This window comes from Gadus macrocephalus, chromosome 22, assembly GCF_031168955.1.
Source record: "Gadus macrocephalus chromosome 22, ASM3116895v1".
NCBI classification, from domain to species: Eukaryota; Metazoa; Chordata; class Actinopteri; order Gadiformes; family Gadidae; genus Gadus; species Gadus macrocephalus.
The window spans coordinates 14379950-14404834 of NC_082403.1; the positions used below are offsets into that span (position 1 = coordinate 14379950).

Consider the following 24885-nt stretch of genomic DNA (forward strand, 5'->3'; position numbering starts at 1 on the left):
AGAATGGTATGTACGCGTCGTCCTTAAGGAACCGGAACGAGTAGTGTGGTCGCAAGAACACCTGATTACGTCCATTTTCGGTCACCGACAGTTTTAAGGAAGTTCTCCTGCGACGGCAGGCCCCGCAACTACGGCTAAAGTGAGAGCCTCAGCGTGCAGGATGGCGGAGGTTCCAGGGACGTCGAGTGAGACGATCACTGAGACGGTCTCCACCAGCACCCCGCCACCGCCCCAACAGGTACACCGCCTCCATACGCTGCACTCATCTGGAGATAGTATTGATAAAATAATAGCATTGAATTGTGTTAAGTGTCTTTTTCATCTGTTGAATGAGACAATTGTTATGGCTCTACGACATCGACCAATAATCCGTTTTTTCAGGACATGCATATTAACCAGATTGGGGTTATGGTATTGGTTTATACAGGAGGGCTTTTCATGCTACTCAGTAAAAACCTGCCATGTTCCTTGAATGCATACACGTAGGCGATATACAGAGAATACAAAGATCAAAATGCTTGCATTAAACCAATATGTCTCCCCATGTTCATATATAAAAGGAGGGCAGAAGCCTCACTATCAAACTGCGGAAGAGAAAGACCGAGAAGAAGGTGGAGTGGTCCAGCGACACGGTGGACAACGAACACCTCGGCAGAAGGTCTTCAAAATGTGAGTGGTCCGTTCCCCCTCATTGCTCATGCAGTGAAGATAATGTAGCGTGATGTTGTGAGCTTATCTTTAAAGAAAGTAAATGTGTCGGCTGTTTTATTTGTAGGACTGTAATGGATAGGATGATAGGGTTCAATCTGTAGTCTTTCAAAGCGGTAAGCAGTTTTATAAATTCTGAAATGCTTCACACTTTGTCTTTGTTTCATACACCCAAACACACGCTGATCATTTCCTGATATGATAATCCCAATGTATTATTACAGCTACATTAACTTATTCTGTATATATCTTAGAACATGTTTTATTGTAATGCACAAAGCATCAAAAACCCAGTCGGACAAAAATGTTGCATTATGTATGGAAGCATCCTTAATGTATATATGTACTAAACTGCAGTTTGTATATCTTCCAACACAATTAATTGCAATTCAGGTAAAAAATGTCAACGTTGACCTCCTTGTTAGGTTGCTGTGTGTACGAGAAGCCCAAGCAGTTTGGAGAGTCATCTTCTGAGAGCGAGGGGGATGACGACGACGAGGGCTGCGGCAGCGCACATTGCATCCTTGGTCACAGCAGGGGCGGCCACGCACAGACTGGTGGCCCTGGCACAACGGGCCCCCAGGGCTCTGGGGGGTCCCACGCCCACTAATGCCCTAAGGTGCTGGGGTCACACCTGACCACGGCAGCGACATACATGACACTGCGCTCACTTCTGTTCGGTACGGTTACACTATGTCACGAGTCCCTTATGCAGCCAGAGTTAGGAGCCCTCGTGGCTTCAAAAAGGCGCCACCTAGCTATCTTACTTTGTTGAGGGGGTGCACAAGTAATTGTGTATATAATTGATTCAAATTCTCCTTTTTCTTCTGAAAGATGACCTTATTTATTTGCTTGTAATGATGCTTTATTTGGTTATACCCACCATGCAGTGGCTATAGTATGTGTTGTAACTTTGAAATGACCGGGTGAGTTGCCGCTCTTTTGGTCGTTTTCTTTTAAAAAGTCCATGGAAACCCTTTCACTATTAACTGAGGGAAATCCGATACAAACCTGATGGTCTTACTCTTAAACAGTCAACCTTCTAAACACTGTCTAAAATAAAATTTTGACTAGGGATGCACCGAAATGAAAATTCTTGGCCGAAACCGAAAACAGAAATACTTCTCGGCGAATTTTCGGCCGAAAATTCGGTGCATCCCTAATTTGGACTACCTATTGTAGTTAAAGCACCGTAAAATATATTTGAATCATTGGTCAATTTATCAAATCTGTATTATATGCTCCCATTTCCGGCAACTCCATGTGCCATGTAAAGTTTGTCTGAGCAAATAATATTTTTTTTCATTGTCAAATTATGTTGCTTTTAATTCGCATTTTAGTAGGCATTTTCCAATCCTGTGTAGACAATCTACGGTGTGTAAAGACAGATGGAGATGGTTGTCCTAGGTGTCCAGTCTCATGCCAAGGAGCTCAATCACCATGCAGCACTGAGGGAGATCAAGGTGACTGATGCCCTTTGCTTTTCCATGAGACATTTGAAACAGGACAGAAGAATGTCATCAACCAGGGTGTTATATTTTGAAGAGGCTGGAACACATTTGTGCTTTTGTTCCAGCACAACTGTGTGGATGAGTCAGTAATACCTTTAATCTGTTTGTGCTGTTCTATTTTTGAAGACACTCGCCAAACATTGCCATTAATCGCCCCAGCATGGTTATGAAGAATTCAACATTGCAGTATTAATCTGAAAGCTGTCTATTGCGCTGGAGGCTGGTGATTTGTGTGCTTTTAGTGCTGTGTACTTCAGAAAATAAATTCAGGATTGACAAGTGAATAAACAAGCAGCACTTCTAGGGTTTCAATTCTTTGTTCTACAAATTCTAATGGGATAAAAACAGCAACGCTTTGGGTGCATGGCTGGCTAAACCAATGAAAACAACCCTGTTCATGTTTGATATCTAACCGTGGATTGCATAAATGTCATACACATCGTCACCAATGAACATTGTACTTGTAACACATGTATATACCAGAATAAAATCTAGAGCGGGTTTAAAGTGAATAAAGGTTTTGAACTGAAATCGAAATGTCTGGTCAATTGGAATTAGACTCATGTTTCTTGAAAACATTTGTAAATATTTCGCTAGGGTATTTTCACGAGCACTACATACTCAAAGTAAATTAATTGCCTTAATAAATTGAAAAACTAAAATTTAAAGGGAGATGGGTACAGGCAACCAACTATTAAATCCAAAGTCTATCTGGGGACAAGTTTACCCATAAACAAAGCCCTGTAGTTTCCACATAATTAAAACAAATACAATTTCAAAGTAGAAAAAAAATTGAAACATTTTATTTATCATGAACGATTGTACAATTGTGAAATTCCATAATATGATTTAATTCAGGACACACTTACATTTCCCCAAAGATTCCTACTTGCTTTATATCATGACAAGCATAACCAATGTGTTACAAAGGCAATAACTCTAGTTGTCCGTTTCTACAGTGATCCAGCACTAGAAGTTAAAAGGGTATCAAGAAATACTACAAAAATATCATTCCCTACAAGGCAATTGTAGTAGTAAGACGAAGACCAGGCAAAAAAGTATTTTGGTGTTAAGACAAATACAAAACATTGCACTGGTTTGTTACATAAAGAGACCACAGGTGTGATGCATGCTTAGAACTTAAAATGCTTGTTGACATGACAGGTAGATCAGAGGCCCATGCGATTGGAAAATACCAGGTACTTTGAATTCCTTAATTTTAGAAAAAGGTGTGGTGTGCAAAATGTGCTATGGCATACCAAGTCCGCATTTGGTATTCAGCTATTTTTCCTTAATCATTGTATGGCCTCATTACCTATATATATATATATTAATAGAAACACACATGATTACAAAACCCATCATGTTACATCACTTAGATCCAGAAATGTGTAATCAGACATCCATCAATAATCAATCACACAATGTTATGGCACAGGTTACTGCATAAGTTGTACAAGAACATGTATTAATAAGTGCTGGTATGTAGTGTTAACAGACAAAAAAAAAATGCAGCAGACCATGAAAAACAACCACGGAACCTCCTTTTGTTGTAGAGGTTGAGGGCCGACCGGAAATCACTTAAAACCGTCCACAACGTTTGTTATCAAAGCTTGGTTTAAACAAGGTACCGTGGTCGTGTTAAGAATAAGGTGAAGCAAGCACAGCGTTAAAGCCTCAGTCCAGCAGTGAAATGTTTTCCATAGGGCTTTCTTTGCTCCTTGGCGATAATCCACTTCAAACAATTAGGTGGTTTTATTACATCTTTGAGTTAGTATCCCATAATACACCCATTCATTTTGCATCCAGAAGACGCCTGTGGGAGGAGGGGGCGGAAAAACTTTAAATAAAGTCACCAATTATTAAACAAAAAACATGCAAATACTGTAGTTTCACCTATACACTGTACTTATTATGAAGCGGCCAGGAAAACAAATGACATTTATATCAGCTAGAGTGTGCTTTCCCGTCACTGATAATAATTTGTCATACGGGTAAGTATCACAACAATATATCATTTGAACCCTATCATTTGGGATTTAAAGGACAGAAGCCCCACTGACTCCCATATCATTGGTGGTTACGCCACTAAGAGAAAGTTGTGTCTTTATATGAAAGTAGAGGCCTTACTGAATGAAAATGCGTAGCAGCTAAAAAAAACTCCACAGTTTTGTATCAAGAATGATCAAACTAACTTACCTACTTGAATCAGTGCCGTGCCGTGTCCATTGAAGAGCCATGGTGGTCATCATGCTGTTCATCGTCACTCAAACCCTCCTTGGCCCCCTCATGAATATCCTCCTGGTCCTCCTCCAGCTCTCCTCCCAAGATCACACTCTGCTTCACACTGACAGAGATGACCAGAGCTTGTGCAATGCCAAAGAGCAGCGCAAACTGAGGAAGGTACTCCTGGATCACCCAAAGCAGCCCCGCCATCCCAACCGTGGAAACAAAGAACATTGCCATCCCATGAAGCCACAGCCTCAACGCTCCTTGGACCCCAAGCACCTCCAGGATCAGCTTGGTTGGCGGGGACACGGTCCACAGGAAGCCAACCACAACAAGGTCAAAGAGGTGGCGCAGGAAATTGAAGCAGATTTCATAATGCTCGGGCAAGATCTCCCCTTTCCAGCTGTGTACAAACAGGCCAATGGTGGACCACACACGGGTGAGAGTAGGGGGTGTAGGGGATGGTGGAGGTGTTCCATAATCTGAGAAGTCTGCATCATTGTCCCATGCCTCTTCGCATTTCCGTCGTCTAAGCCCACCTAATTCGGTTTTTGTTGGCGAGAAAGAGAATGGTATGATCTTATTCCACCAACTGGGGGCATGTTCGACTTTCCCCAATTCCTGCTTTCCTGCCCCAAAATCTGTCAAATCCACGGATTGCAATTTCTCATGGGCCTCCCAAAACTCTTCTGCTCCACTTGATTGGTCCTTTTTATAGTTAGCCCAGTCCCAAGGACTTAAACTACTGAGGCTCCAGAAGCGCCTCTTCTCAGTTGTCACACAGTCTATTGAGGTATTTTCTGACTCGGCACTTCTACCCCACAGACGGTATGAGAACGTGGGACGCACCCAACCCCACACCTTTCCGATTACAGCTGTCATTTCCAAAAATAGTGTTCTCAAATCTTGTTAACCAACTCTAAAAATGATGTCCCTTTTATTAGTGGACTAGATCGCTCAGTGTTTACTTGTCAGCCAAGACAACGGCTCCACTGTTCCTTCTTGTGAAGGCGAGTTAGACGCCGGGGGCAGAGGGCTTATCAATCGGCGTTAAACTAAAAGCAAACATCGATCCGAACACATTCCCTGGATGCCCACACGATGGCCTCTAAACAGGTGGTCTTCTGAGTGGATCGAAAACCTTTGTTCTTCTCCAGGAGAAGATTTCAGCCAATCCAAACCCCGACAAATAAAGGAACCTACGACTGTCAGCGGGAGGTCCTCTGTGTTAATAAAGGTCAGCAGCTGAGGAGCTAATGAGTAAGGAGCTCCGTCAGATGTTAGATGATCTTCATGCAGATCCGTCCTCTTTCCTGTCAGGAGAAAAGTCAGTAAGAACAAGATTTCGACTTTAATGGCCACGTTGACAAAAAAAAATTAGCTAGCTTAACCGAGCACTGACTAGCTTTCACCTCTAACAGTAACCAAGGAAAAGGGTAGATCTTTTCCAGGTGTTTAAGTTGCTATGCTTTATATTCTACAACCGAATCGTCTGAAACTATTCACTCACCTTGCCGACTGATGTAATTTTATCGACTGGACCATCAGGTTTATATTAAAGCATGACGGAAATGCTACGATTTGGCTATAATCTACCAATCGTTGTCCAAAGTTTTAGAATTAGTGTAGACAGATGATCCATGAGAAAGGACCGGTCAGAATGACGGCCAGGAGGGACTCACTGCCATGTCAACATACGACCAGCTCCCACCTTACCGGAAACTAAAGCAGCATCCGGTTTGAACTCTACACTGCTGGAGGCGTTCCTTTTAAGTCACATTACTGCAAGGCATTGGGGATCTGAACATTGTCCAGCCTTGGGTTTAAATATAGCATTTAATAAAATACAATTAAAAAATGCGAAAATCGCAAATACATTTGCGTTACTAGCGCCTTAAAACCTTCGTCCATAATTCAAAAACTTAAATTATAGCATTCACAAAACTGTACAGGCCAATTGATTTAGTAACTTTTTATTGAAATGCAGTTTAAGGTAATTTCACAAACTGTTCATTTCTGAAAACCCCAGTCAAGACTAACCAATGGTTCAATCCAACAGTACAATTCGATTTTTTAATCAAAGTCTTTATTATATGACAGATTCAATAGAGGACATTTCATAGAGGTGTCGGGCAGCACATCAGCATAACACCTCTTAATTGAGTTTGATGAATTTTTAGTCTTCCAAAAACTGCACCTGTAAGACATAAAAATATATACATCTTTTAGCATCAATTCTGAGCATTTGCAGAAACCGTACTATACGAATATGCTGCCTCCAGGTATATGCCGCAAACTGATAGGAGCGGGCTACTCACAAGTCAACACAGGCTTGTCGTTTCCTGTTTGTAATTGATCCGTTACTAGTCTATTAAAGGGAAAATACATCATTAGTACAAATTACAATGAACAGCTTTGAATGAACGACTACGGTATGCCAAGTCAGCGTACTGTGAAAGATCTTCATGGGTGATAGTCAGAGACTCTAGTCTAGTGAATTCATCATTACAGCATATCAGTTTTAATCATCCGAAGCTGAGGCAAAGTTAAAACTTACTGGATGTCATCCCTTAAGTGGCTCCTGCTCAGCCAGGTCTCATACATCTGCAAAAAGGCAAATACATTTTTAGTTGACAGAACACGGTGTACAAAAATCGTCCAAACATGGCTTCAGTCTCAGTGCGCTGCGAGTAAGCTTCATGTTTTGTCAGAAGAACCTTATAACAAATCATCATCGACTGATAGAAGCGACCACGTTGTGGCAAGTACACTTACAGAGGGAAGGAGGTCTGTGCCATTGGAGGATTCCAATGTTCACGTAATGTCTGTTTCAAAGATAAGGATGCAATTGGTTAGCATCAACTGCATTTAACATTCAAGTTAAGACAAGCAGCACGTGCTTGTCAGTGTACTGTGAAATAGCTTCATGAGTTAGTCAGAGACTCTAGTCAAGTGATTCATCACTTAAGCACGTAACACCAACAGTCATCTTAACCCAGGACTAGACTTACCAGTCACATGACAATCATGGGCCTCAAACCATCTTCAATCTGAAATGAAAAGGTAGCAGAGTGAGACCCTAGTTGTGTGACCACCACCAAATTGTTATTTTTTTTTTTTAAATGTCTCAGTGCGCTGCGAGTAAGCTTCATTTAAGTCAGAAGAACCTTATAACAAATCATCACCGACAGACTTAAAGGAGAAATCCTGTGTAAAATGGATCTGGGATATGTTTAGTACGATAATGAGATGGAATGTTCGGTTGGGAGCAAAAAAGCTCATAGACGCATTCTTAAGTTGGCTGTTTTTAGCCGTTTCTACCAAAACCGCTTTAAACTTGGAACGATTGGGGCATGTCTCATAGTAAAAACTAAATAGCTATTTTAAACTACTGACAAGGCTAGAAGTAGCCCCACACTTCTTTCGTAATATAATAAGGGTCTTGGAATATTAAACGAGGCATTGATAACTTTGCAAGTGTACAGATGTTTATTAACCAAGGACATTTTATACACACACAATACCATCAGTAGTTCACCCGTTGACGCCATCTTGTCGATAAGACTCAATAAGTAGATAGGGAGCTTGCCCTTTGTTTACGGATGTCACAAGCTCTGTGTTCGCCAACCTACCTATGGAGTCTTAAAGACAAGATGGAGTCGATGGGTGAACTACTGATGGTATTGTGTGTATAATGTCCTTTGTTAATAAACATCTGTACACTTACAAAGTTATCAATGCCTTTTATATGTTAAGACCCTTATTATACTAAGGTATTGTCAGGCTACTTCTAGCCTTGCAAGTGGTTTAAAATAGCGATTTTGTTTTTATTTTGAGACATAGCGTTTTGGTAGTCGGCTAAAAACGGCAAACTTAAGAATGCGTCCATATGCGCCGTTTTGCTCCCAAACGAACATTCTAACTCGTCATTCCAAATGTATCCCAGATCCATTTTACAGATTTCTCCTTGAGGTTGCACAGTTGTTGCAAGTACACTTACAGAGGGCAATGAAGTCTGCTCCATCGGAATGATCCAGATGTTCACTTCAAGCCTGTGAAAGACAAGGATGATACGTTAGCATCAACTGAATTTAACATTTAAGTTACGACAAGCAGCACGTGCTTATCAGCGTACTGTGTAAAAACTTCATGAGTTAGTCAGAGACTCTAGTCAAGTGATCATCATTAAAGCACATTTCTCCGTCATCATTAACTTGATTCAGACTTACCGGTCACATGACGTGTGCTTCAAACCATCTTCAATCTGAAACGATAAAAGGCAGCAAAGTTAGACCCTAGTTGTGTGACCTCCACCAAATGGTTAAACATGTTAAACTGTCTCAGTGCGCTGCGAGTAAGCTTCATTTAAGTCAGAAGAACCTTATAACAAATCATCATAGACTGACTCAAGAGGCAACGTTGTAGCAATTACACTTACAAAGGGAAGGAGGTGTGCATCATTGGAGGATCCAAATGTTCACTGCAAGTCTGTTTGAAAGACAAGGATGCGATTGGTTAGCATCAACAAATTAACCAGTCAAGTTAATACAAGCAGAATGTGCTCGTCAGCGTACTGTGAAATAGCTTCATGAGTTAGTCAGAGACTCTAGTCAAGTGATTCATCACTTAAGCACATTTCTATGTCATCATTAACTTGACTCAGACTTACTGGTCACATCCCCACGATGGGCCTCAATCCATCTTCAACCTGAAATGGAGGCAAAGTTAGACCCTAGTTGTGTAACCGCCACCAAATGGTTAAAATTGTTAAAATGTCTCAGTGCGCTGCGAGTAAGCTTCATTTAAGTCAGAAGAACCGTATAACAAATCATCACCGACAGACTAAAGGTTACAAAGTTTTTGCAAGTACACTTACAGAGGGTAATGAAGTCTGCTCCATCAGAATGATCCAGATGTTCACTTCAAGCCTGTGAAAGACAAGGATGATACGTTAGCATCAACTGCATTTAACATCCAAGTTAATAGAACCAGCACGTGCTTATCAGCGTACTGTGTAAGAACTTCATGAGTTAGTCAGAGACTCTAGTCAAGTGATCATCATTAAAGCACATTTCTCCGTCATCATTAACTTGATTCAGACTTACCGGTCACATGATGCGTGCTTCAAACCATCTTCAATCTGAAACGATAAAAGGCAGCAAAGTTAGACCCTAGTTGTGTGACCACCAAATGGTTAACATTTTTTAAATGTCTCAGTGCGCTGCGAGTAAGCTTCATGTTTTGTCAGAAGAACCTTTTAACAAATCATCATCGACTGATCGAAGAGACAATGTTGTAGAAATACATGTGGGACTTACAGATGCATTGGGCAGCAAGCCTGGTCCAGTCCAGCCTGGTCCAGTCCAGCCTGATCAAAAGAGAAAAGCAAATTCAGTTAGCATCAGCAGCATTTGAAACATTTTAAAATAATTGCCAGTCGTGCATCTTCAGCGTACTGTGTAAGAACTTCATGAAATAGTCAGAGACTCTAGTCAAATGATTCATCATTATAGCACATTACTCCTACTACACCCATCATTAACCCGATTCTGACTTACCGGTAACATGACACCATCAAGGGAGTCTTGATGAGTCTTGAACCAGTAGCGGCCATCTTTCACGTCTGCACTCTGCAATACAAGAAAAGGACGAATGCGGTTGAAACATACGTGTGAACATTTAAAGTGCACATATCGAATATGATAAACAATGCATTTATCAGAAACACAAATCCTTAACTCACCGGCATCAAATTTGAATACGATGGCTTTTGTTGCATTCTTTAGCAGTGTTGAAACACTGCTAAATGCTTAACTCAAAGTAGTTCTTCACCATCATATCGCACGGTCATTATTTGTAATAACTCTAGTCCCGCTTTTAGTAAACAGTCGCGTCCCCCAGCAGCAGTCAGCGGGCACACGTGGGCTCCTTCCGCCACGTGGTAACACGCCGACATGCATGTTTAGATTTTCACCACAATCCCACTGAATCCTTACAGTGGATAATTGAATAATGGTGATAGTAATAGTCACGACCCGGTCTATATTACTATTATCTCAGTATGTGCCTTGACTTCACGTCCCTCGGCAGCAAACCACTAACCAAGAGGCCCAGGAAACTGTCCCGCAGCCTTTATATACGGGGTCCTTGGCAGGTCCGTTTCGGTCCTTCTGTTTGCCGTTTGAAAAGTCCTTTTCAATTTATGTATATTACGGGTTATTGTGTTAAGGATTGTTTTATTGTGTTAAGAACGATTGTACCTTTAGATTTGCAGTATATGTGTCTGTATTACAAGTTCGGGTAGATCATCCTTTTCAGACATTTTAATCGAAGCAGCCTCCTAGCATTTATTTATATTAATTAAAATGAAAGAAATATTTAGTATACTATTTTTAATATTGAATTTGCATTTATTTTCAATACTAGGGTTCGCTATTGATCCATTCCTCAATTATTTGGTAGGCTATAATTGGTTCTTCGAGCGAGTCCGCACTGCCACCTACAGGATGTAGTGAGGAGCTTTCCAGTTCTGATCCGTCATCCAATCACTGTCATGTGAATAAACAAATTTGTTGTGTTGAATAAGTAATAATCCTGTGCTTGAATACTAGATTTGGTTAGAGGAGTACATGACATAGTCAGCTTTTGGTCTGGTTATGCGTTTTAAACTTGTGACTGCGGTTCTTGAAATGTACTTTTTTCGATTATTTTAAGAAACAATAGTCAATAAAAATATACACACCCAATCAAACGAATGACAATAACAATTTATTTCTCTTTGGAACCATACATTTACTGACAACAAGACGCGCGCGCGTGTGTGTGTGTGTGTGTGTGTGTGTGTGTGTGTGTGTGTGTGTGTGTGTGTGCGTGTGCGTGTGTGTGTGTGTGTGGGGGGGGGGGGGGGGGGCTCAATGGGGGCTCACAGCAGCTAGATTAGTCACGTGTTATGATGAGAGAAGGACCTCAAACTCCCCATAAATAAACTCTTCCCACTGGACTCACTTTTTCTCAATGATTGCAATTTTGCACACGTCCTCCATATTGTAAATACTTTGTAGCAAGAGTGTATCTTTAATTAACTGTTTATAGGAGATACTGGCATTTTTCAACATCCAACATCTATTGATAGTGTAACATCCGATATGCATATATTGTATTTCTTTAGTGTTCATCCGCCTCGGCAATGTACATTTACGTTTTTCAACTGAATTGAATTGAGAGAGAGAAGGACACAAACACAGCTAAATACTCAACCGAATGCAAACACTAAACTAAGGTTAGCCACTAAACTAAATACCATCAGGCTGTCAAAGGTAATACCATAGGAATACCGCTGCGTATCCCGCCCATCGACATAGCTCATGAGGTTGCCAGATTGGACAAAAGTTAGACATTGCGTACAATGGTTTCTGTCAACTCCTGAATGGTGAATGCTGGGAGAATACTTGGCAAACCGGCGCTACGTAACTTACTATTCATACGTCACTCAGGTTAGGTAGTGCATCAAGTGAAGATGGCGACCGTCTACGAAAGATACAATTTGTGAGTATCAAAAGGCGGTTCATGTTCAAATAGAAATGTTCTCGTTACATGCAAACAATATTGGACACGAATTCTATGAGGTTAATTGAAAACAGCGTTCTTCGGGCTGAATGTCTGGTGCTGCGCGACCCTCCGTTGGAGTGGTCTGTCACTGCCGGGTTTAGCTAGCTGGCTGGGCTGGACTCTGGGTGGATCCTGGGCTAGACGGGATTCTGACACACCTCGATAGAGACAAACAGTTCCTGACACACCACGATAGAGACGAACATAAGGTTAACGCAAGGAACATTTGCAGCAGTCAAGTTGATTATTGTAAAGGGTTCATTTTGATGCCTCACTTTGACAAAGCACAGGCATCTGCATGCAGTGCTGTGTCAGCAGGTCAACAGTTTAGACACTGGCTTCACAATCACTAATTTAATGTCACTTATTACATACCGTTGTATGTAACTCGTTGCATAATCAATCGAACTTAAAACTCTTATATTATAGCTGTTGTGGATAGATATATGACAGCTGACACGCCCATACTGATATGGACGTACAATGCTTTGTGCTGTTAACGTTTGGATTACGAAGTCCCAACAATAGAAGTGTTGTGTTCGTTAACTAAGCTCTCTAGCTCATGGTCTTTCAAATAGTTGCGTGTTTCACCTCAACTCCCTATGCTATAATTTAGGGCTCTTTTAACTTGGTTATATTATATAACGGTTGTGTATATGTAACTGTTAAAATCTACTGCCTCTTCTCCAGATACCTCTAAAAGATATGGTGAATACTTCTGGATGTGTTCTTAAATCAGCACACCTTGATGAAAATAATCTTGATTCTACAGGAGATTGAAAACGACCATGTGGCCCAGCTGCCCCTTAAAGGTGTTTGCCCTTGATTTGGAAGACCCTTGTAGTCGGTTATATGTTAATGACTGTGGCATTCTAGTAATCTTACTGAAATAACCACAGCCTTGCATTTCTACAGCCATGTGAACACATTCCTGTCGATGTGGTTTTCAAGGTTTTTATTTAATTTGAGCCCAAATGCAGCTTTTGAGTGAAGTTGCTGCCTTGTATCATATTGTTAAGGTTTTTTTAGTTTGGAACCTCGATCTTCTTGCTGAACAAGAAGTGTGACTAATCGACCAATGAGACATTGAGCCACCGTGGTAACAGACAGCAGAACCTACAGTGTCCTCCTCCCTCTCCAGGCACACCACGCCTGAGAAGCTCTTCATCGAGGCGTGCGATGAAGGGGCGGACGCGGTCCTGGCCATCGACAGGCTGTCAAACGAGATGACGTTTACAGGTAGACACAATGCAAAGTGGGCGCAACTCTTTCTACCAAAAACGAATAAAGCAGGATTGGTATATGTAATTATCGTAAATCAATACACAAGCTAATAATTATGTATCATCTTGAAACACATTGTTGGGCACACATACTAATGTCTGATCACGCCGATTGAAACAAAGTGACTATCTGGCTTTCTCCAATACATTTGATCATAAGGAAGTGTCCTCTTTGCCAAACAAAAACCTAAGATTTAGTCATTTTACATTCGTAGCTTCACCTCGTATCTGTCCACAATGATGTGGTGGTTCTTCATGCTTCCTGTGTATTTCTGTTCCAGTGAAGAAGGAAGTGCCGCCCTCCGCCGTCACCAGGCCTGTGTGTGGTGTCATGGGAACCATTCGTCTGGTAGCAGGTGGGTGTGGTGATCTGGGAGATGCTTGGACAGAGACGGCCTCCGATGCCACCATCATAGAGCTTCTTAGGATATGTATTTTCTTTCCCTGGTTTAAAAATAATAAATAAAAGAAATGTTTTACATTGGAGCATTTTTCCATATCACGTCAATCATTCTTATCTCTATCAAAATCATTATTGTCCCAACACGCGTATCATTACCTAATGGAAAGTGTGATATTTCAATCTGTCCCTAATTGCTGAACGCTGCATCTGCCACGATGTCCCCGCCAAGGTTATTGATGAGTGGAACATAAGCGAAGCACTGATCATGAACCCCTCTGACGATGTAGGGATGTACCTCATCGTCATCACCAAGAAGAGGAACGTCGGCAGCCTCCTGGGACACGCCGTGTGGAAGATGGTGGAGTTTGAAGTCATCGCTTATAAGAAGACGCTGCTGCATCTCACTGAAGCTCAGGTAAGCATTCTAATGCATCCTGTGCTTCAAGTGCAGTGTTACTTTTAAACTCTGACGCACACGTGAACAATTGTATCAAGACTTGCTCATCCTGTGTCACAGAATGTTTTTGTCTATGTTGTTTACCATTTACTATTCATTTGATTGAGCCGTAAAAGTTCGAATAACCAATCAATCAACAGGCTTCGTTGTGTTTCTGTATTCAGTGTCCTTCAGTTGTACCTTCCTTTCACCACTGAATTATGGAAGCTACAGTGGTGTCTAATAGCAGCAGCCAGTGTGCATAATTAATCAAGGCTTCCACTTCGGCTCTGCTCATTTAGAAGCCGGCGGACTTTGGACCTCTTAAGCAAATTGTATATCAGATGAAATAGGCAAAGGTTATAGCAGTCAGTTATACAACAACCATTGGTTATGCTTTGATTATCAGGGGATGTCATCACGTCCCATGTCACAAACCCTTACCAGATATGTCAAATGCTTTCCATCAGAGACATTGCAGGGCCCACGGTTCTATGGAAGGATGAATATATTGTTACTATTTGGAAATGCACCTTTCTTTGGAGTACTGATTAGGTAATGGAACACTGAGAACCAGATGCTACCATGTTCTCGGTCTGTTGGAACTCGTTCTGTTGGAAAGATTGTTCACTAGTCCCTCTAACCTCTGATGTTAAAAGGAAGGGATTGTCAGGCCTAGTTCTACAAGATAATCAGCTAAACCCTGATCCTATTAGCTAGGATACAAACATTTCCATATGCCTGCCAATGGTGGTTAGCTAAGGCTGCAGACCAGCTGCACACTGTCCTACCTGCAATGATGCATTTATTTGCAATGTTTGGTGCTAGACCTTCATCAGCCAAATGGTTTGTGACCATGACGAGCCATCTTTAATGGTGACTGGCTTTTCGTCTGCCACCAATCCCACTTCCCATGTGAAGTAGCATGGCATGAATACCAATTGTCAATTTCCAATATCGCACAACATTGTACCCCAAAATGCTTACATCAAATAGGTAGATTGCTCAAGTTAATTATTGCTTAAAGCCCCAAAGGCTTTTTTAAAATGATGAGCTGATATTTATTAATAAAGCTATATAATTGTTATTTTCAAAATGTATTTCCTTCGGACACATTTTTAATGCTTCGTGAAGTCATTGACCCACACACAATCTTCAGTCTCTGGTGGTCGTGACGTGGCCAAAGTCGATCCAAGACTGGTGTCAATGCAGCATATAACCTATGTTGCGCGTGCTAACTACACAGAATATTGTTCTTTCCACCATGATGAAAAAAGGCCCAAAACATTGTGATGCGTTGGCCATTTTGTCTGCGTCTAGTCTCAGGAGAACAAGACGCTGCTGTCCATGGTGAGCAGCGTGCTGGCGACCGACGGCTTCTACTTCTGCACCGACTACGACCTGACCCACACCCTGCAGAGGTTGGCCAACACCAGCCCGGACTTCCAGGAGATGAGCCTCCTGGAGAGGGTAAGGCATCGGCCCAGCGCGCGGGTCGAACTCAAGCCTGGTTTGTTAACGATGATCTCCCATTATGCAATCGACGGCCGACAATGACGGATATTATTGTTATCAAACTACTTTACTCGGCACTCTGTTCGAGTGAGTTGGAAAACTGGCGGCGCAGCACTTGTGATGGTGCCGCCGACCCAGTCACCCTCTGTGTACTCGGGTGTCAAAGAAATATCGTTAACCTTAGTTCGATTTCTGGAAGATTCTCGATGGCGTGTGAATGTAAATGGACTGCATTTATATAGCGCTTTTCTAACCATTGGCCACTCAAAGCGCTTTACAATATTGCCTCACATTCACCATTCACGCACACATTCACACACCGACGGCGGAGTCAACCATGCAAGGCGCCAGCCAGCTCGTCGGGAGCTAACAGTCAGGGTTGGGTGCCTTGCTCAAGGGCACCTCGACACTCAGCTAGGAGGAGCCGGGGATCGAACCAACAACCTTCAGGTTACCAGCCAACCCGCTCTACCTCCTGAGCTACTGCCGCCAGGAGGTATGGGGTGGTTGATGTTTACCCCCCTGTGGTGCAGGCGGATCAACGCTTCGTGTGGAACGGGAACCTGCTGAGAGAGCTGGCGGCCCAGCCCGAGGTGAGCAGCATCTCCCTCCATGCTGTAGACACTTTTGTTTTTCCACCAATAAAACCGGGAAACTCGGATTAACAGCCTTTTCCGTCCCTGCGCAGCTCCACAAATTCGCCCTCCCCGTTGTCCACGGCTGTATCCTTGCTCATCCATTTGCTGTTCCCGTCTGTCTGTGTACCAGTCGGCACTATGATTTTCATGCAATGCATTTGTGAGAGCTGGCCAGTATCACTCTTGGATAAAAAAAAAGAAAAGCGGTTTACCCAGCAGTATTTTGGATGACCGTTCTGAGGAGGAGATGTTTGGGGCGGTAGCCTACCCCACTGGGCCCTACCCCACTGGGCCCTACTCCCTACACCCTGGCGAATCCACTCTCCTTGACCCGTCTGGCTCAGTCGTCGTCATGAAGCCGTGCCGCATCAACGGCAAGATCTTTGAGTGGGTCCTCATCTCCAGGAGGAGCTGCTTCCGGGCCGGCGTCAGATACTACATCCGAGGTAAAGGATCCACCTGCTGGCTTAGGGAAACACAAGGGACCTCGCTGTGGGGGAAGTCTGGATAGCACTCTGGCACTAAACATTAAACTAGTTTTTTCTAAAGAGGAAGTTGATGATGTGTTTGGTTGTTTGGTTGAGCTCTTGGGATGTAACTGTTTTTAAAAGTGAATGTTTTATCATGAAAGTGATTCATTTTCTGTTGTGTTTTCTGTTTCATAAAATGTGATGTATGGTATTGGTGTAGGGTTCAAATGTTAGTTTAGTTTCATATTAAGATTTGATGTGGTGGATATCAGGGGTTTGAGCGACCCATTCCTCTAGCTGCTAAACGTCCTTTGCTCCTGACTGTGAGCTGGTGTGTGTTGGCAGGGATCGACTCTGAGGGACATGCTGCAAACTGTGTGGAGACGGAGCAGATTGTCCTCTATGAAGGGGCACAGGCCTCTTTTGTCCAGGCAAGTACCGGCAAGCACCAGAACTGCTAGCACTTGAACTGCAAACACTAGAACTGCACAATCTTCAATTGGCATCTATATCTAGGTACTTGTGTACCTTCTTTTCCATTTCCAAAAATAGTTCTAAAAATCATTAGATCTATTTTTAAGTATGTTTCTTTTTAAAGCGAGTCAACATGACTGCAGGGTGTCTGTGCCCCGTTTGAAGGGGTTTGTCCTCTCAGTTCCTGCCTAACATCTTGACTCCTCACAGACACGCGGGTCCATGCCCTTCTTCTGGTCCCAGAGGCCCAACCTCAAGTACAAGCCCAAGCCCCTGATCAGCAAGACTGCAAACCACGTATGAGCCGCCCCCTGTCACCAGTACACCCGAGCCCCGTGCCCCTCCACATCACTGAGAACCTCCTTGTTTCCCCTCCCCAGATGGACGGCTTCAAGAGGCACTTTGACTCTCAGTTCCTGATCTACGGGAAGCAGACCATTTTAAACCTGGCACGTCCTGTTTCCCCTTTCCTTCCTGTTTTGTTTGATTCAAACTGATTTGTTAAAATGGTTAATATTCAAATATGGGGTTAGTCACTAAAGAGGTCCTTTGTGCCTCTTGAAACTTACCAGGTGAACCAGAAGGGTTCAGAGAAACCTCTGGAGCAGGCCTTCGCCAAGATGGTGTCCGGGGCGGATAAGGAGATGATCCAGTGGGTGTCTTCATCTTCATTAGGGCTCTACCAAACCCTGTGGTTTCTCTTTAGGATTTGATGATCCAACTGTTGTAATATGTTGTTACGACCCACCCCATATTTTATATTAATTGTTACGACCCACCCCGTTGGTGTCCAGGGGGAAGGGGGGGGGGGGCAACAATTAATATAAAACCGGGTGTTTAAAGAACAGAAGAGTAGCAGGATTTCAACCAACATACCATTTAGTACATAACTGGGTCCTAAATCAACACAGAAAGAACCAACAACAATATCCCTCCACTGAGGGAGCAACAAACACTAACCCTCCACTGAGGGAGCAACAAACACTAACCCTCCACTGAGGGAGCAACAAACACTAACCCTCCACTGAGGGAGCAACAACACTAACCCTCCACTGAGGGAACAAACAACACTAACCCTCCACTGAGGGAGCAACAAACACTAACCCTCCACTGAGGGAGCAACAAACAACACTAACCCTCCACTGAGGGAGCAACAAACACTATCCCTCCACTGAGGGAGCAACCAACAACACTATCCCTCCACTGAGGGAGCAACAAACACTAACCCTCCACTGAGGAAGCAACAAACACCAACCCTCCACTGAGGGAGCAACGCCACGACGAAGAGCCCACATAGCTCCGACTCGCGACCGACAGCGACGACACTCGGTTCACCTATCTGGCCCACTGGCCACGTCTGCTTTCATCCCTGCAGCTTTATAGCAATCCACGTGATTGCGGAGGGGCTGCAGGTGTGTCTGATCAGTCCGATGGGGAGGGTGGTACCTGGAACAGCACACCAAACAGCAGGGGAAAAACACACACACGTAACATATGTTCACGATTTTAAAGTGTCTTTGACCAACGATTAAATAAATTAAAATTGAATGAATGAATGAATGATGACTGAGGAATTGTCCTGAATCGGCATTAGCCGTCCTCTGCCTAACGAACAACTGTGTTTCCTCGTGTCTCTCTGTCTTCAGCTACATAGCCTTCGACTTCCACAAGGAGTGCAGCCGCATGAGGTGGCACCGGCTCCAGCTACTGGTGGACGCCGTGGCAGAGAAGCAGGAGGAATATGGGTGAGTGTGTGTGTTGGTGTGCATGTGCATGTGCACGTACACACGCTGCCTTAATGCAAGCTTTCCCCCTTACTCGGAGAGAACTCTAACTAATACTGGTCGGACCTCTTTCTCTGTCTCCATGCGACGTCTCAGGTATTTCATGGTGAACGCCGAGGGGAAGACGCTGGCCCAACAGACCGGAACATTCCGCAGCAACTGCATGGACTGCCTGGACCGGACCAACGTCATCCAGAGCCTGCTGGCCCGCTGCTCGCTGCAGTCCCAGCTCCAGGTCAGTCCCCCAGAGTGTTCTCAGTGGGACTACCACGTGTGACACCATGTATTCTCAATGTGATTACCACGTGTGTTACCATGTATGATTACCATCGGTGTGATTACCAGGACTATTCCCAGTGTGATTACCAGGACTATTCCCAGTGTGATTACCAGGACTATTCCCAGTGTGATTACCAGGACTATTCCCAGTATGATTACCAGGACCATTCCCAGTGTGATTACCATGAGTATTCCCAGTGTGATTACCAGGTGTATTCCCAGTGTGATCACCATGTGTGTCACCATCTTTTGAGTAATGCCGTGTTGTTCTCTGGATGTTCTGCAGAGACTGGGTGTGCTGAACGTGGGCCAGAAGGTGGAAGAGCAGGCCCAGTTTGAACGAATCTACAAGAACGGTAAGCTTGCCTGTAGAACGGCAGTTCATCCCCAGTGTGAGCCTAATGCGCCCAATGAGACGTTCAGCTTAAGGTGGTGATGTGGAGAGCACAATGTCCACCTAAACTGCCTTTCTTCCCACCGTGGCCCCTGCCCCGCTGTCTGTGCCTAACTCTCTAACCAGCATGGGCTGACAATGCCGACGCATGCGCTGTGCAGTATGCAGGAACTGGAGCCCTGAAAACAGACTTCACAAGGTACACCATTGTACTACAAACGACATGGGTTGACAATGTTATCTGAGATGTAACTGTTGAAGATGGGGCCACACTACATGGTTTTCAAGGCTAAGTGTAAAGTGTATTAGCCACAAATGAAGAACGGGAGAAAGTGAATGTGTGTAGTGTGTCTCCAACTTCAGGAGGTTAACAATATTAAACGGAAGGAAAAGTATATAATAAAGGGATTATATACTTTTTTACACAATGTTAAATTACATACATTTCATTCATAGGCTGCCTGTTGAATTGTCACAAATATTCGTGATCCTGTCAGTCTGAAATGAATGTGTGAAAGCCCCTTTCCATGCCGTCATGCTGACAGTGTATGAATAGACTGAAACGATTAACATGTCACCATACAATACATTTAGATTCTTAATGTGTGCTAAGATGCTTCACCTTATCACCAATGACAATCTGTCCACAGTACTTCAACATGACAGTTCATTAACGGTCAACAGACAATGGCAGTTACTAAAACCTACTTCTCCACTGCACTCTAACTCTGGCGGAGATAAATGAAAGTGACCTGTTCCACCGTAACCTTGTGTAACGGCCCATTTCAGGACTGGGAAGAGGACTCAGATGGGTCTGCTCATGGATGGCGTGAACTCCATGGTTCGCTACTACAAGAACAACCTCTCTGACGGCTTCAGACAGGTACGTGTGCCGGTCCGATCCTGATGAGGAGGGTGTGTCACGCGCCCCGACATGCCAGAGGTTGGTGGGGCCGTCCGAGGTGTAACGAGGGATTCGTCTCTGTGTGCAGGACTCCATCGACCTGTTCCTGGGTAACTTTGCGGTGGACGAGAGCGGCGGGCCCACGCCCCTCCGTGTCCAGAAGGACTGGAAGTTCCTCACAGTAAGGGCTTCACTATCGTCACTGATTAATCGACAGAACCCCTGAGATCACACTAGCTGCGTTTCCATCCCCCTGATTTTATGAGATTTTTGAAGTATCGAATCAGTAAACGGTGATGGACGCAAACAAAATTTGCATAAATATCCTCTAATTCGCAAAAAAGTCTATCCGCTCGCTTTAGAGAGAGAGAAATGCGAAATAGAGTAAATACGCGAAATGGGGGATGTAAACACACTTTTCGAAACAGCTGTGACGTAGCGAACAACGTCCTTCCGATTTCCGCATAACGGCCGGCCATAGCAACCCTGCCGACATCAACTTGTAGTGTCAATATATATATATATTTTTTTAAGCGTTTGTATACATAGACATCCTATATCATGTATATATATATGATATAGGATGTCTATGATTACATATCCTTTAATTATACCGTGTTCATTAATCGCTGATATATGGACACCTACTAAATAATTCCAGTCAAATTGTCTGTTCAGCCTTCAAAACGAGAGCTGGTACATTGTGGAAAATGCATTAAACTGTAATCAGAAAACGCGGTTATAGGCTATATACCCTGGAGTATCTGTGGTATAAAGGCTGCGACAAATTTTGAATTATAAATATGTACAAAGTATCCTTTAAATACGTCCATGGAACAGATGGCCAACGTGAATAATAGATACGTGTGGACCGCTGAAGAGGTAAAACTTTCCCTTGCTCTCATCGAAGAAGAAAAGCTATCTTAGATGGAAAACAACGCAATTCCACTATCAGGACCTAAGAGAGGATGTTATCAAAAGGATACGACCAGCCCTGGGATGTGTGTAGTTTTCCGCTCCAACCACTTCATGGAAACGCACCTAATTTGTATTTCTTTTTTGCGAACTTTCTAAAGATTCGATTCACCTTTTAGATGGAAACGTGACTACTGATGGCCCAGGTTATCGCGACTGCTGTCGGTAATTGCCTTAAAATAGATAAACAACTTGCCCACGTTATTATGGCAAGCAGCCGTCAGACACTGGCAACAGAACCAGCCGCTCCAAAGCCATGTGTTCCAGCACGGTGACCATGGTGACATGTGGCAACTGATGTTGTCTGACCTGTCGACTTAACTATTCTGACACGTCTTGTTACTCTATAATGGAGTGCGGTTGCAGTCATCAGGGCCTCTCGCACTACACCACCAAATCAGAGCTTTCCACCACGCCCTTTCCCTCTGATATCTGTTCCTGATCCGTGACGGCACGGTGAAGTGAAGCGGGCCTTTTGATTTCCTGTAAAGGTTGAAGTAGGATCCCCATTCTTGGATGAAGGTCTCTTGGGTGGTCTCTTGGGGGTGAATAACCCATTGTTGTTCTCCATGTGCAGCTGCCCATCATCATGTTGGTGGCCTTCTCAATGTGCATCGCCTCTCTGCTGCTGGCCGGTAAGTTCTGATCTTCTGAATTAATGCAGAAGCAAACATCACTTGTACGGTATCATCCGGTTATAGACATTTATGACTCTACAAATTAATTTGTACAATTCGCCATTTCAAATTTCTATTTGTTGGATAATAATCCAACGTATTCTAATCGTATCACAATGTTATAGAACGTATGATTTTATTTGATTTTATATCTACATACTCCCAATCCATCCAAACATACTCATTGAAGAAGCTGTCGGCAAAGAGCCAATAATATTGATTTATCCCACATTGGCAAATACATCCATCCTCCAGAATCCTTTATTATATCCTTTATCATACTTTATTGTAACCTACGTGCCCTGATGCCCGGCTCACTGACGGTTCTCCTGTTCCCCCCCCCCCCCCCCTCCTAGGAGACACCTGGAGCGACACCCTGGCATACGCTGCCATCTGGGGCGGGGCCGGCCTGCTCACAGCCGCAGTCATCATGTTCTATGGAACAGATTTCGTGGATGCCCCCAAGCTGGTCCACAAGGAGAAGATGGACTGAGTGTCTGAGCGTGTGAATGTGTGAGTGTGTGGGCAAAAGGAAAAGATAATTTCCTGGTCTTCCTTCTCGGGTTATAGCTCCCTCCCAGTTTGCTTTAGGCTGCACCGCCTGCTGCTCTAGTACAGAGGTCCCCATAGATATATTGGCTCTTATATTTCTGGCTCTCTCTGCAATGATTCCCTGCTGCACACGGACTGCTTCATATGGTTTACATGGGTTCTTGTTTCCATATCTAAGGCCAGTGAGAGTAATGAGGGCTTGGTTGAAGTATTGGAAGTAAGTTGGCATCTCCCTTAGAGATCCCTTACTTTTAAAAGCACTTGAGTAAATTGTCCAACTGGAACAATAAAATGTTCCAAAAGAAAATTGATTAGCTATGTGGGAAGAATCATGTTGCAGCTTGCACAGAGGTTGGTTTCTTGAAGTATTTATCAGTTATATAGGCCTTTTTCCTCCAAATAAATTCCTGGGTGATGTTATTTATTAATTCTAACAATGGTTCAAAGAAAATTATGTCTTGTTTATTATTCCTGATCTGTGCTAATCCAATCTGTCTAAAATTAATCAAACCTACATACTTAATGCGTCTTCCTATCAACTTAATTGCAGAGTATGTATGCTGATTCTATTTTAGTATTGGTTCTTTGTTATTTTTGCACTTTTGGAACGATCAAATGACATGACTGCTCATTTCCAGATTGTGAAAGAATGTTACAATTCTATTATTGAGGACCAAGATGCAATGTTGCTCCGAGGCTATTAGTACTCTAGATCGATCCGTTGATGTAATCTGTTAATGGTCCTTTTGAGAGAGAGATTTTGGCACTACTCTGGTGATGAGTTCAAATCCCTGTGTGGAATTCTGCCTTAAAACTGTGCCCCTTACTGAAGAGGGCATGGATGTTTCATTTTCTCACATGCTCATACATTCTAGAAGAACAGGTGTGATTTTAAGACTTACTGTATACGGGTGGATGCTCAGCCTTTTTGTTTCCATTTTCTTTCTGTGCAAATTGTAGCATTTAGGAACCATGTTCAGAATAGATGCATCATTATCAGAATTGTTAGTGTATACAATTTAAATAAAGATCAGGAGATGTTTTGATCCTATCCTTCATCATATATGATGGGATGGGATGTGAAAAACGCACATACATCCATTTGCAAAACCCTCACATGGTTTGAATAATTATGCATCCCTTCAGTACATTGCACACATTTATTTGAAAAGCTCCTGGTGTAAACATCAATGTAGCCTATTGTGGATGGGTATCATGATTAACCGATATGTAAGTGCTACATGTTAAGGAAGCGCTGTTATGACCTGTAAATCGAGAGCAGACCACAATGGTACCTCGAGGTTGAACGGCCAACAAACTAAGAGTTACATGGTCCAGAACAGTCCGCTAATCGGCGGAACTCTTCCTTTCCACCAAATATAAATTTGGAATAGTTTGTGTTCCAAAGTTACATTGGATGTTCGTCTAGACACAGCTGTAAGGAATTGTTTGGGATTTGGGATTTGGGTCATTACAATAATGCAGCAAATTATATTTTACTCAATGGTAATGGATATATTGTAAAAGTACCTCATTCCATTTAAAGTACTTATATACACTCAAGTTATTTTGATTGGATTTTGGTGGGTTGTGGGAAATAGGATTGTTTTGTTTCTTTGCTGTGGACGGTGTATATCAACACAATGTACATCATCTGGTTCAAAAAATTCAGTTGATTTCCAATAAACTAATGAATAGCCTAATCCAGTACTCGATTTATTTTTCCCGTTCTCAAGAGTGAAATACTAGAAAATAATATTTTTCCTTCTGTTTTTGGCTTAACTAATAGACCATTATCCTGTGTTAGGTAACAATAAAAAAAAAGATGCATGTATTTATACACTCTCTCTCTCTCTCTCTCTCTCTCTCTCTCTCTCTCTCTCTCTCTCTCTCTCTCTCTCTCTCTCTCTCTCTCTCTCTCTCTCTCTCTCTCTCTATATATATATACTGTTATGCATAGTTTAGTCTACAAATAATGATCAATCTGAATCAGATTTTCTTTCATGTTCTTTAACATAATTAATCATTCTATTTCACATGGTATG

At 42.9% G+C, this 24885-nt stretch overlaps 3 protein-coding genes and 2 long non-coding RNA genes across 6 annotated transcripts; 2 read left to right on the forward strand and 3 right to left on the reverse strand.

Moving 5' to 3' along the window:
- Positions 1–103: 103 nt before the first annotated feature.
- On the forward strand, positions 104–2750 carry ppp1r11 (protein phosphatase 1, regulatory (inhibitor) subunit 11). The gene is made up of 3 exons (XM_060043661.1): positions 104–238; positions 561–669; positions 1134–2750. The coding sequence occupies exons 1-3, from the start codon at positions 161–163 to the stop codon at positions 1316–1318; spliced, it is 372 nt and encodes a 123-aa protein (XP_059899644.1). The 5' UTR covers positions 104–160; the 3' UTR covers positions 1319–2750.
- A 253-nt stretch (positions 2751–3003) lies between these two features.
- Positions 3004–6188, reverse strand: c22h6orf47 (chromosome 22 C6orf47 homolog). Of its 2 annotated transcripts, none has more exons than XM_060043659.1 (3): positions 5959–6188; positions 4423–5761; positions 3004–4035 (listed from the first exon to the last, which is right to left on the reverse strand). In XM_060043659.1, exon 2 carries the CDS (start codon positions 5328–5330, stop codon positions 4428–4430), a length of 903 nt encoding a protein of 300 aa, XP_059899642.1. In that variant the 5' UTR covers positions 5331–5761; positions 5959–6188; the 3' UTR covers positions 3004–4035; positions 4423–4427. The 2 variants fall into 2 exon arrangements, with proteins under 2 accessions (XP_059899642.1, XP_059899643.1); XM_060043660.1 differs by having other exon boundaries at positions 4419–5761.
- A 2754-nt stretch (positions 6189–8942) lies between these two features.
- On the reverse strand, positions 8943–10569 carry LOC132451290 (uncharacterized). The gene is made up of 6 exons (XR_009524031.1): positions 10192–10569; positions 10007–10078; positions 9767–9801; positions 9554–9588; positions 9325–9376; positions 8943–9156 (listed from the first exon to the last, which is right to left on the reverse strand). It is a non-coding gene; the product is annotated as an uncharacterized LOC132451290 (long non-coding RNA).
- Positions 10570–11834: 1265 nt separating this feature from the next.
- sacm1la (SAC1 like phosphatidylinositide phosphatase a) lies at positions 11835–24543 on the forward strand. Its single transcript, XM_060043058.1, has 20 exons — positions 11835–11993; positions 13198–13295; positions 13621–13695; positions 14030–14157; positions 15499–15648; positions 16227–16286; positions 16382–16415; positions 16676–16777; positions 17147–17232; positions 17486–17572; positions 17656–17721; positions 17845–17927; positions 18922–19020; positions 19156–19294; positions 19625–19694; positions 19859–19931; positions 20522–20615; positions 20725–20817; positions 22189–22246; positions 22645–24543. The coding sequence occupies exons 1-20, from the start codon at positions 11965–11967 to the stop codon at positions 22779–22781; spliced, it is 1761 nt and encodes a 586-aa protein (XP_059899041.1). The 5' UTR covers positions 11835–11964; the 3' UTR covers positions 22782–24543.
- On the reverse strand, positions 17659–17964 carry LOC132450883 (uncharacterized). The gene is made up of 2 exons (XR_009523931.1): positions 17845–17964; positions 17659–17721 (listed from the first exon to the last, which is right to left on the reverse strand). It is a non-coding gene; the product is annotated as an uncharacterized LOC132450883 (long non-coding RNA).
- Positions 24544–24885: the final 342 nt, after the last annotated feature.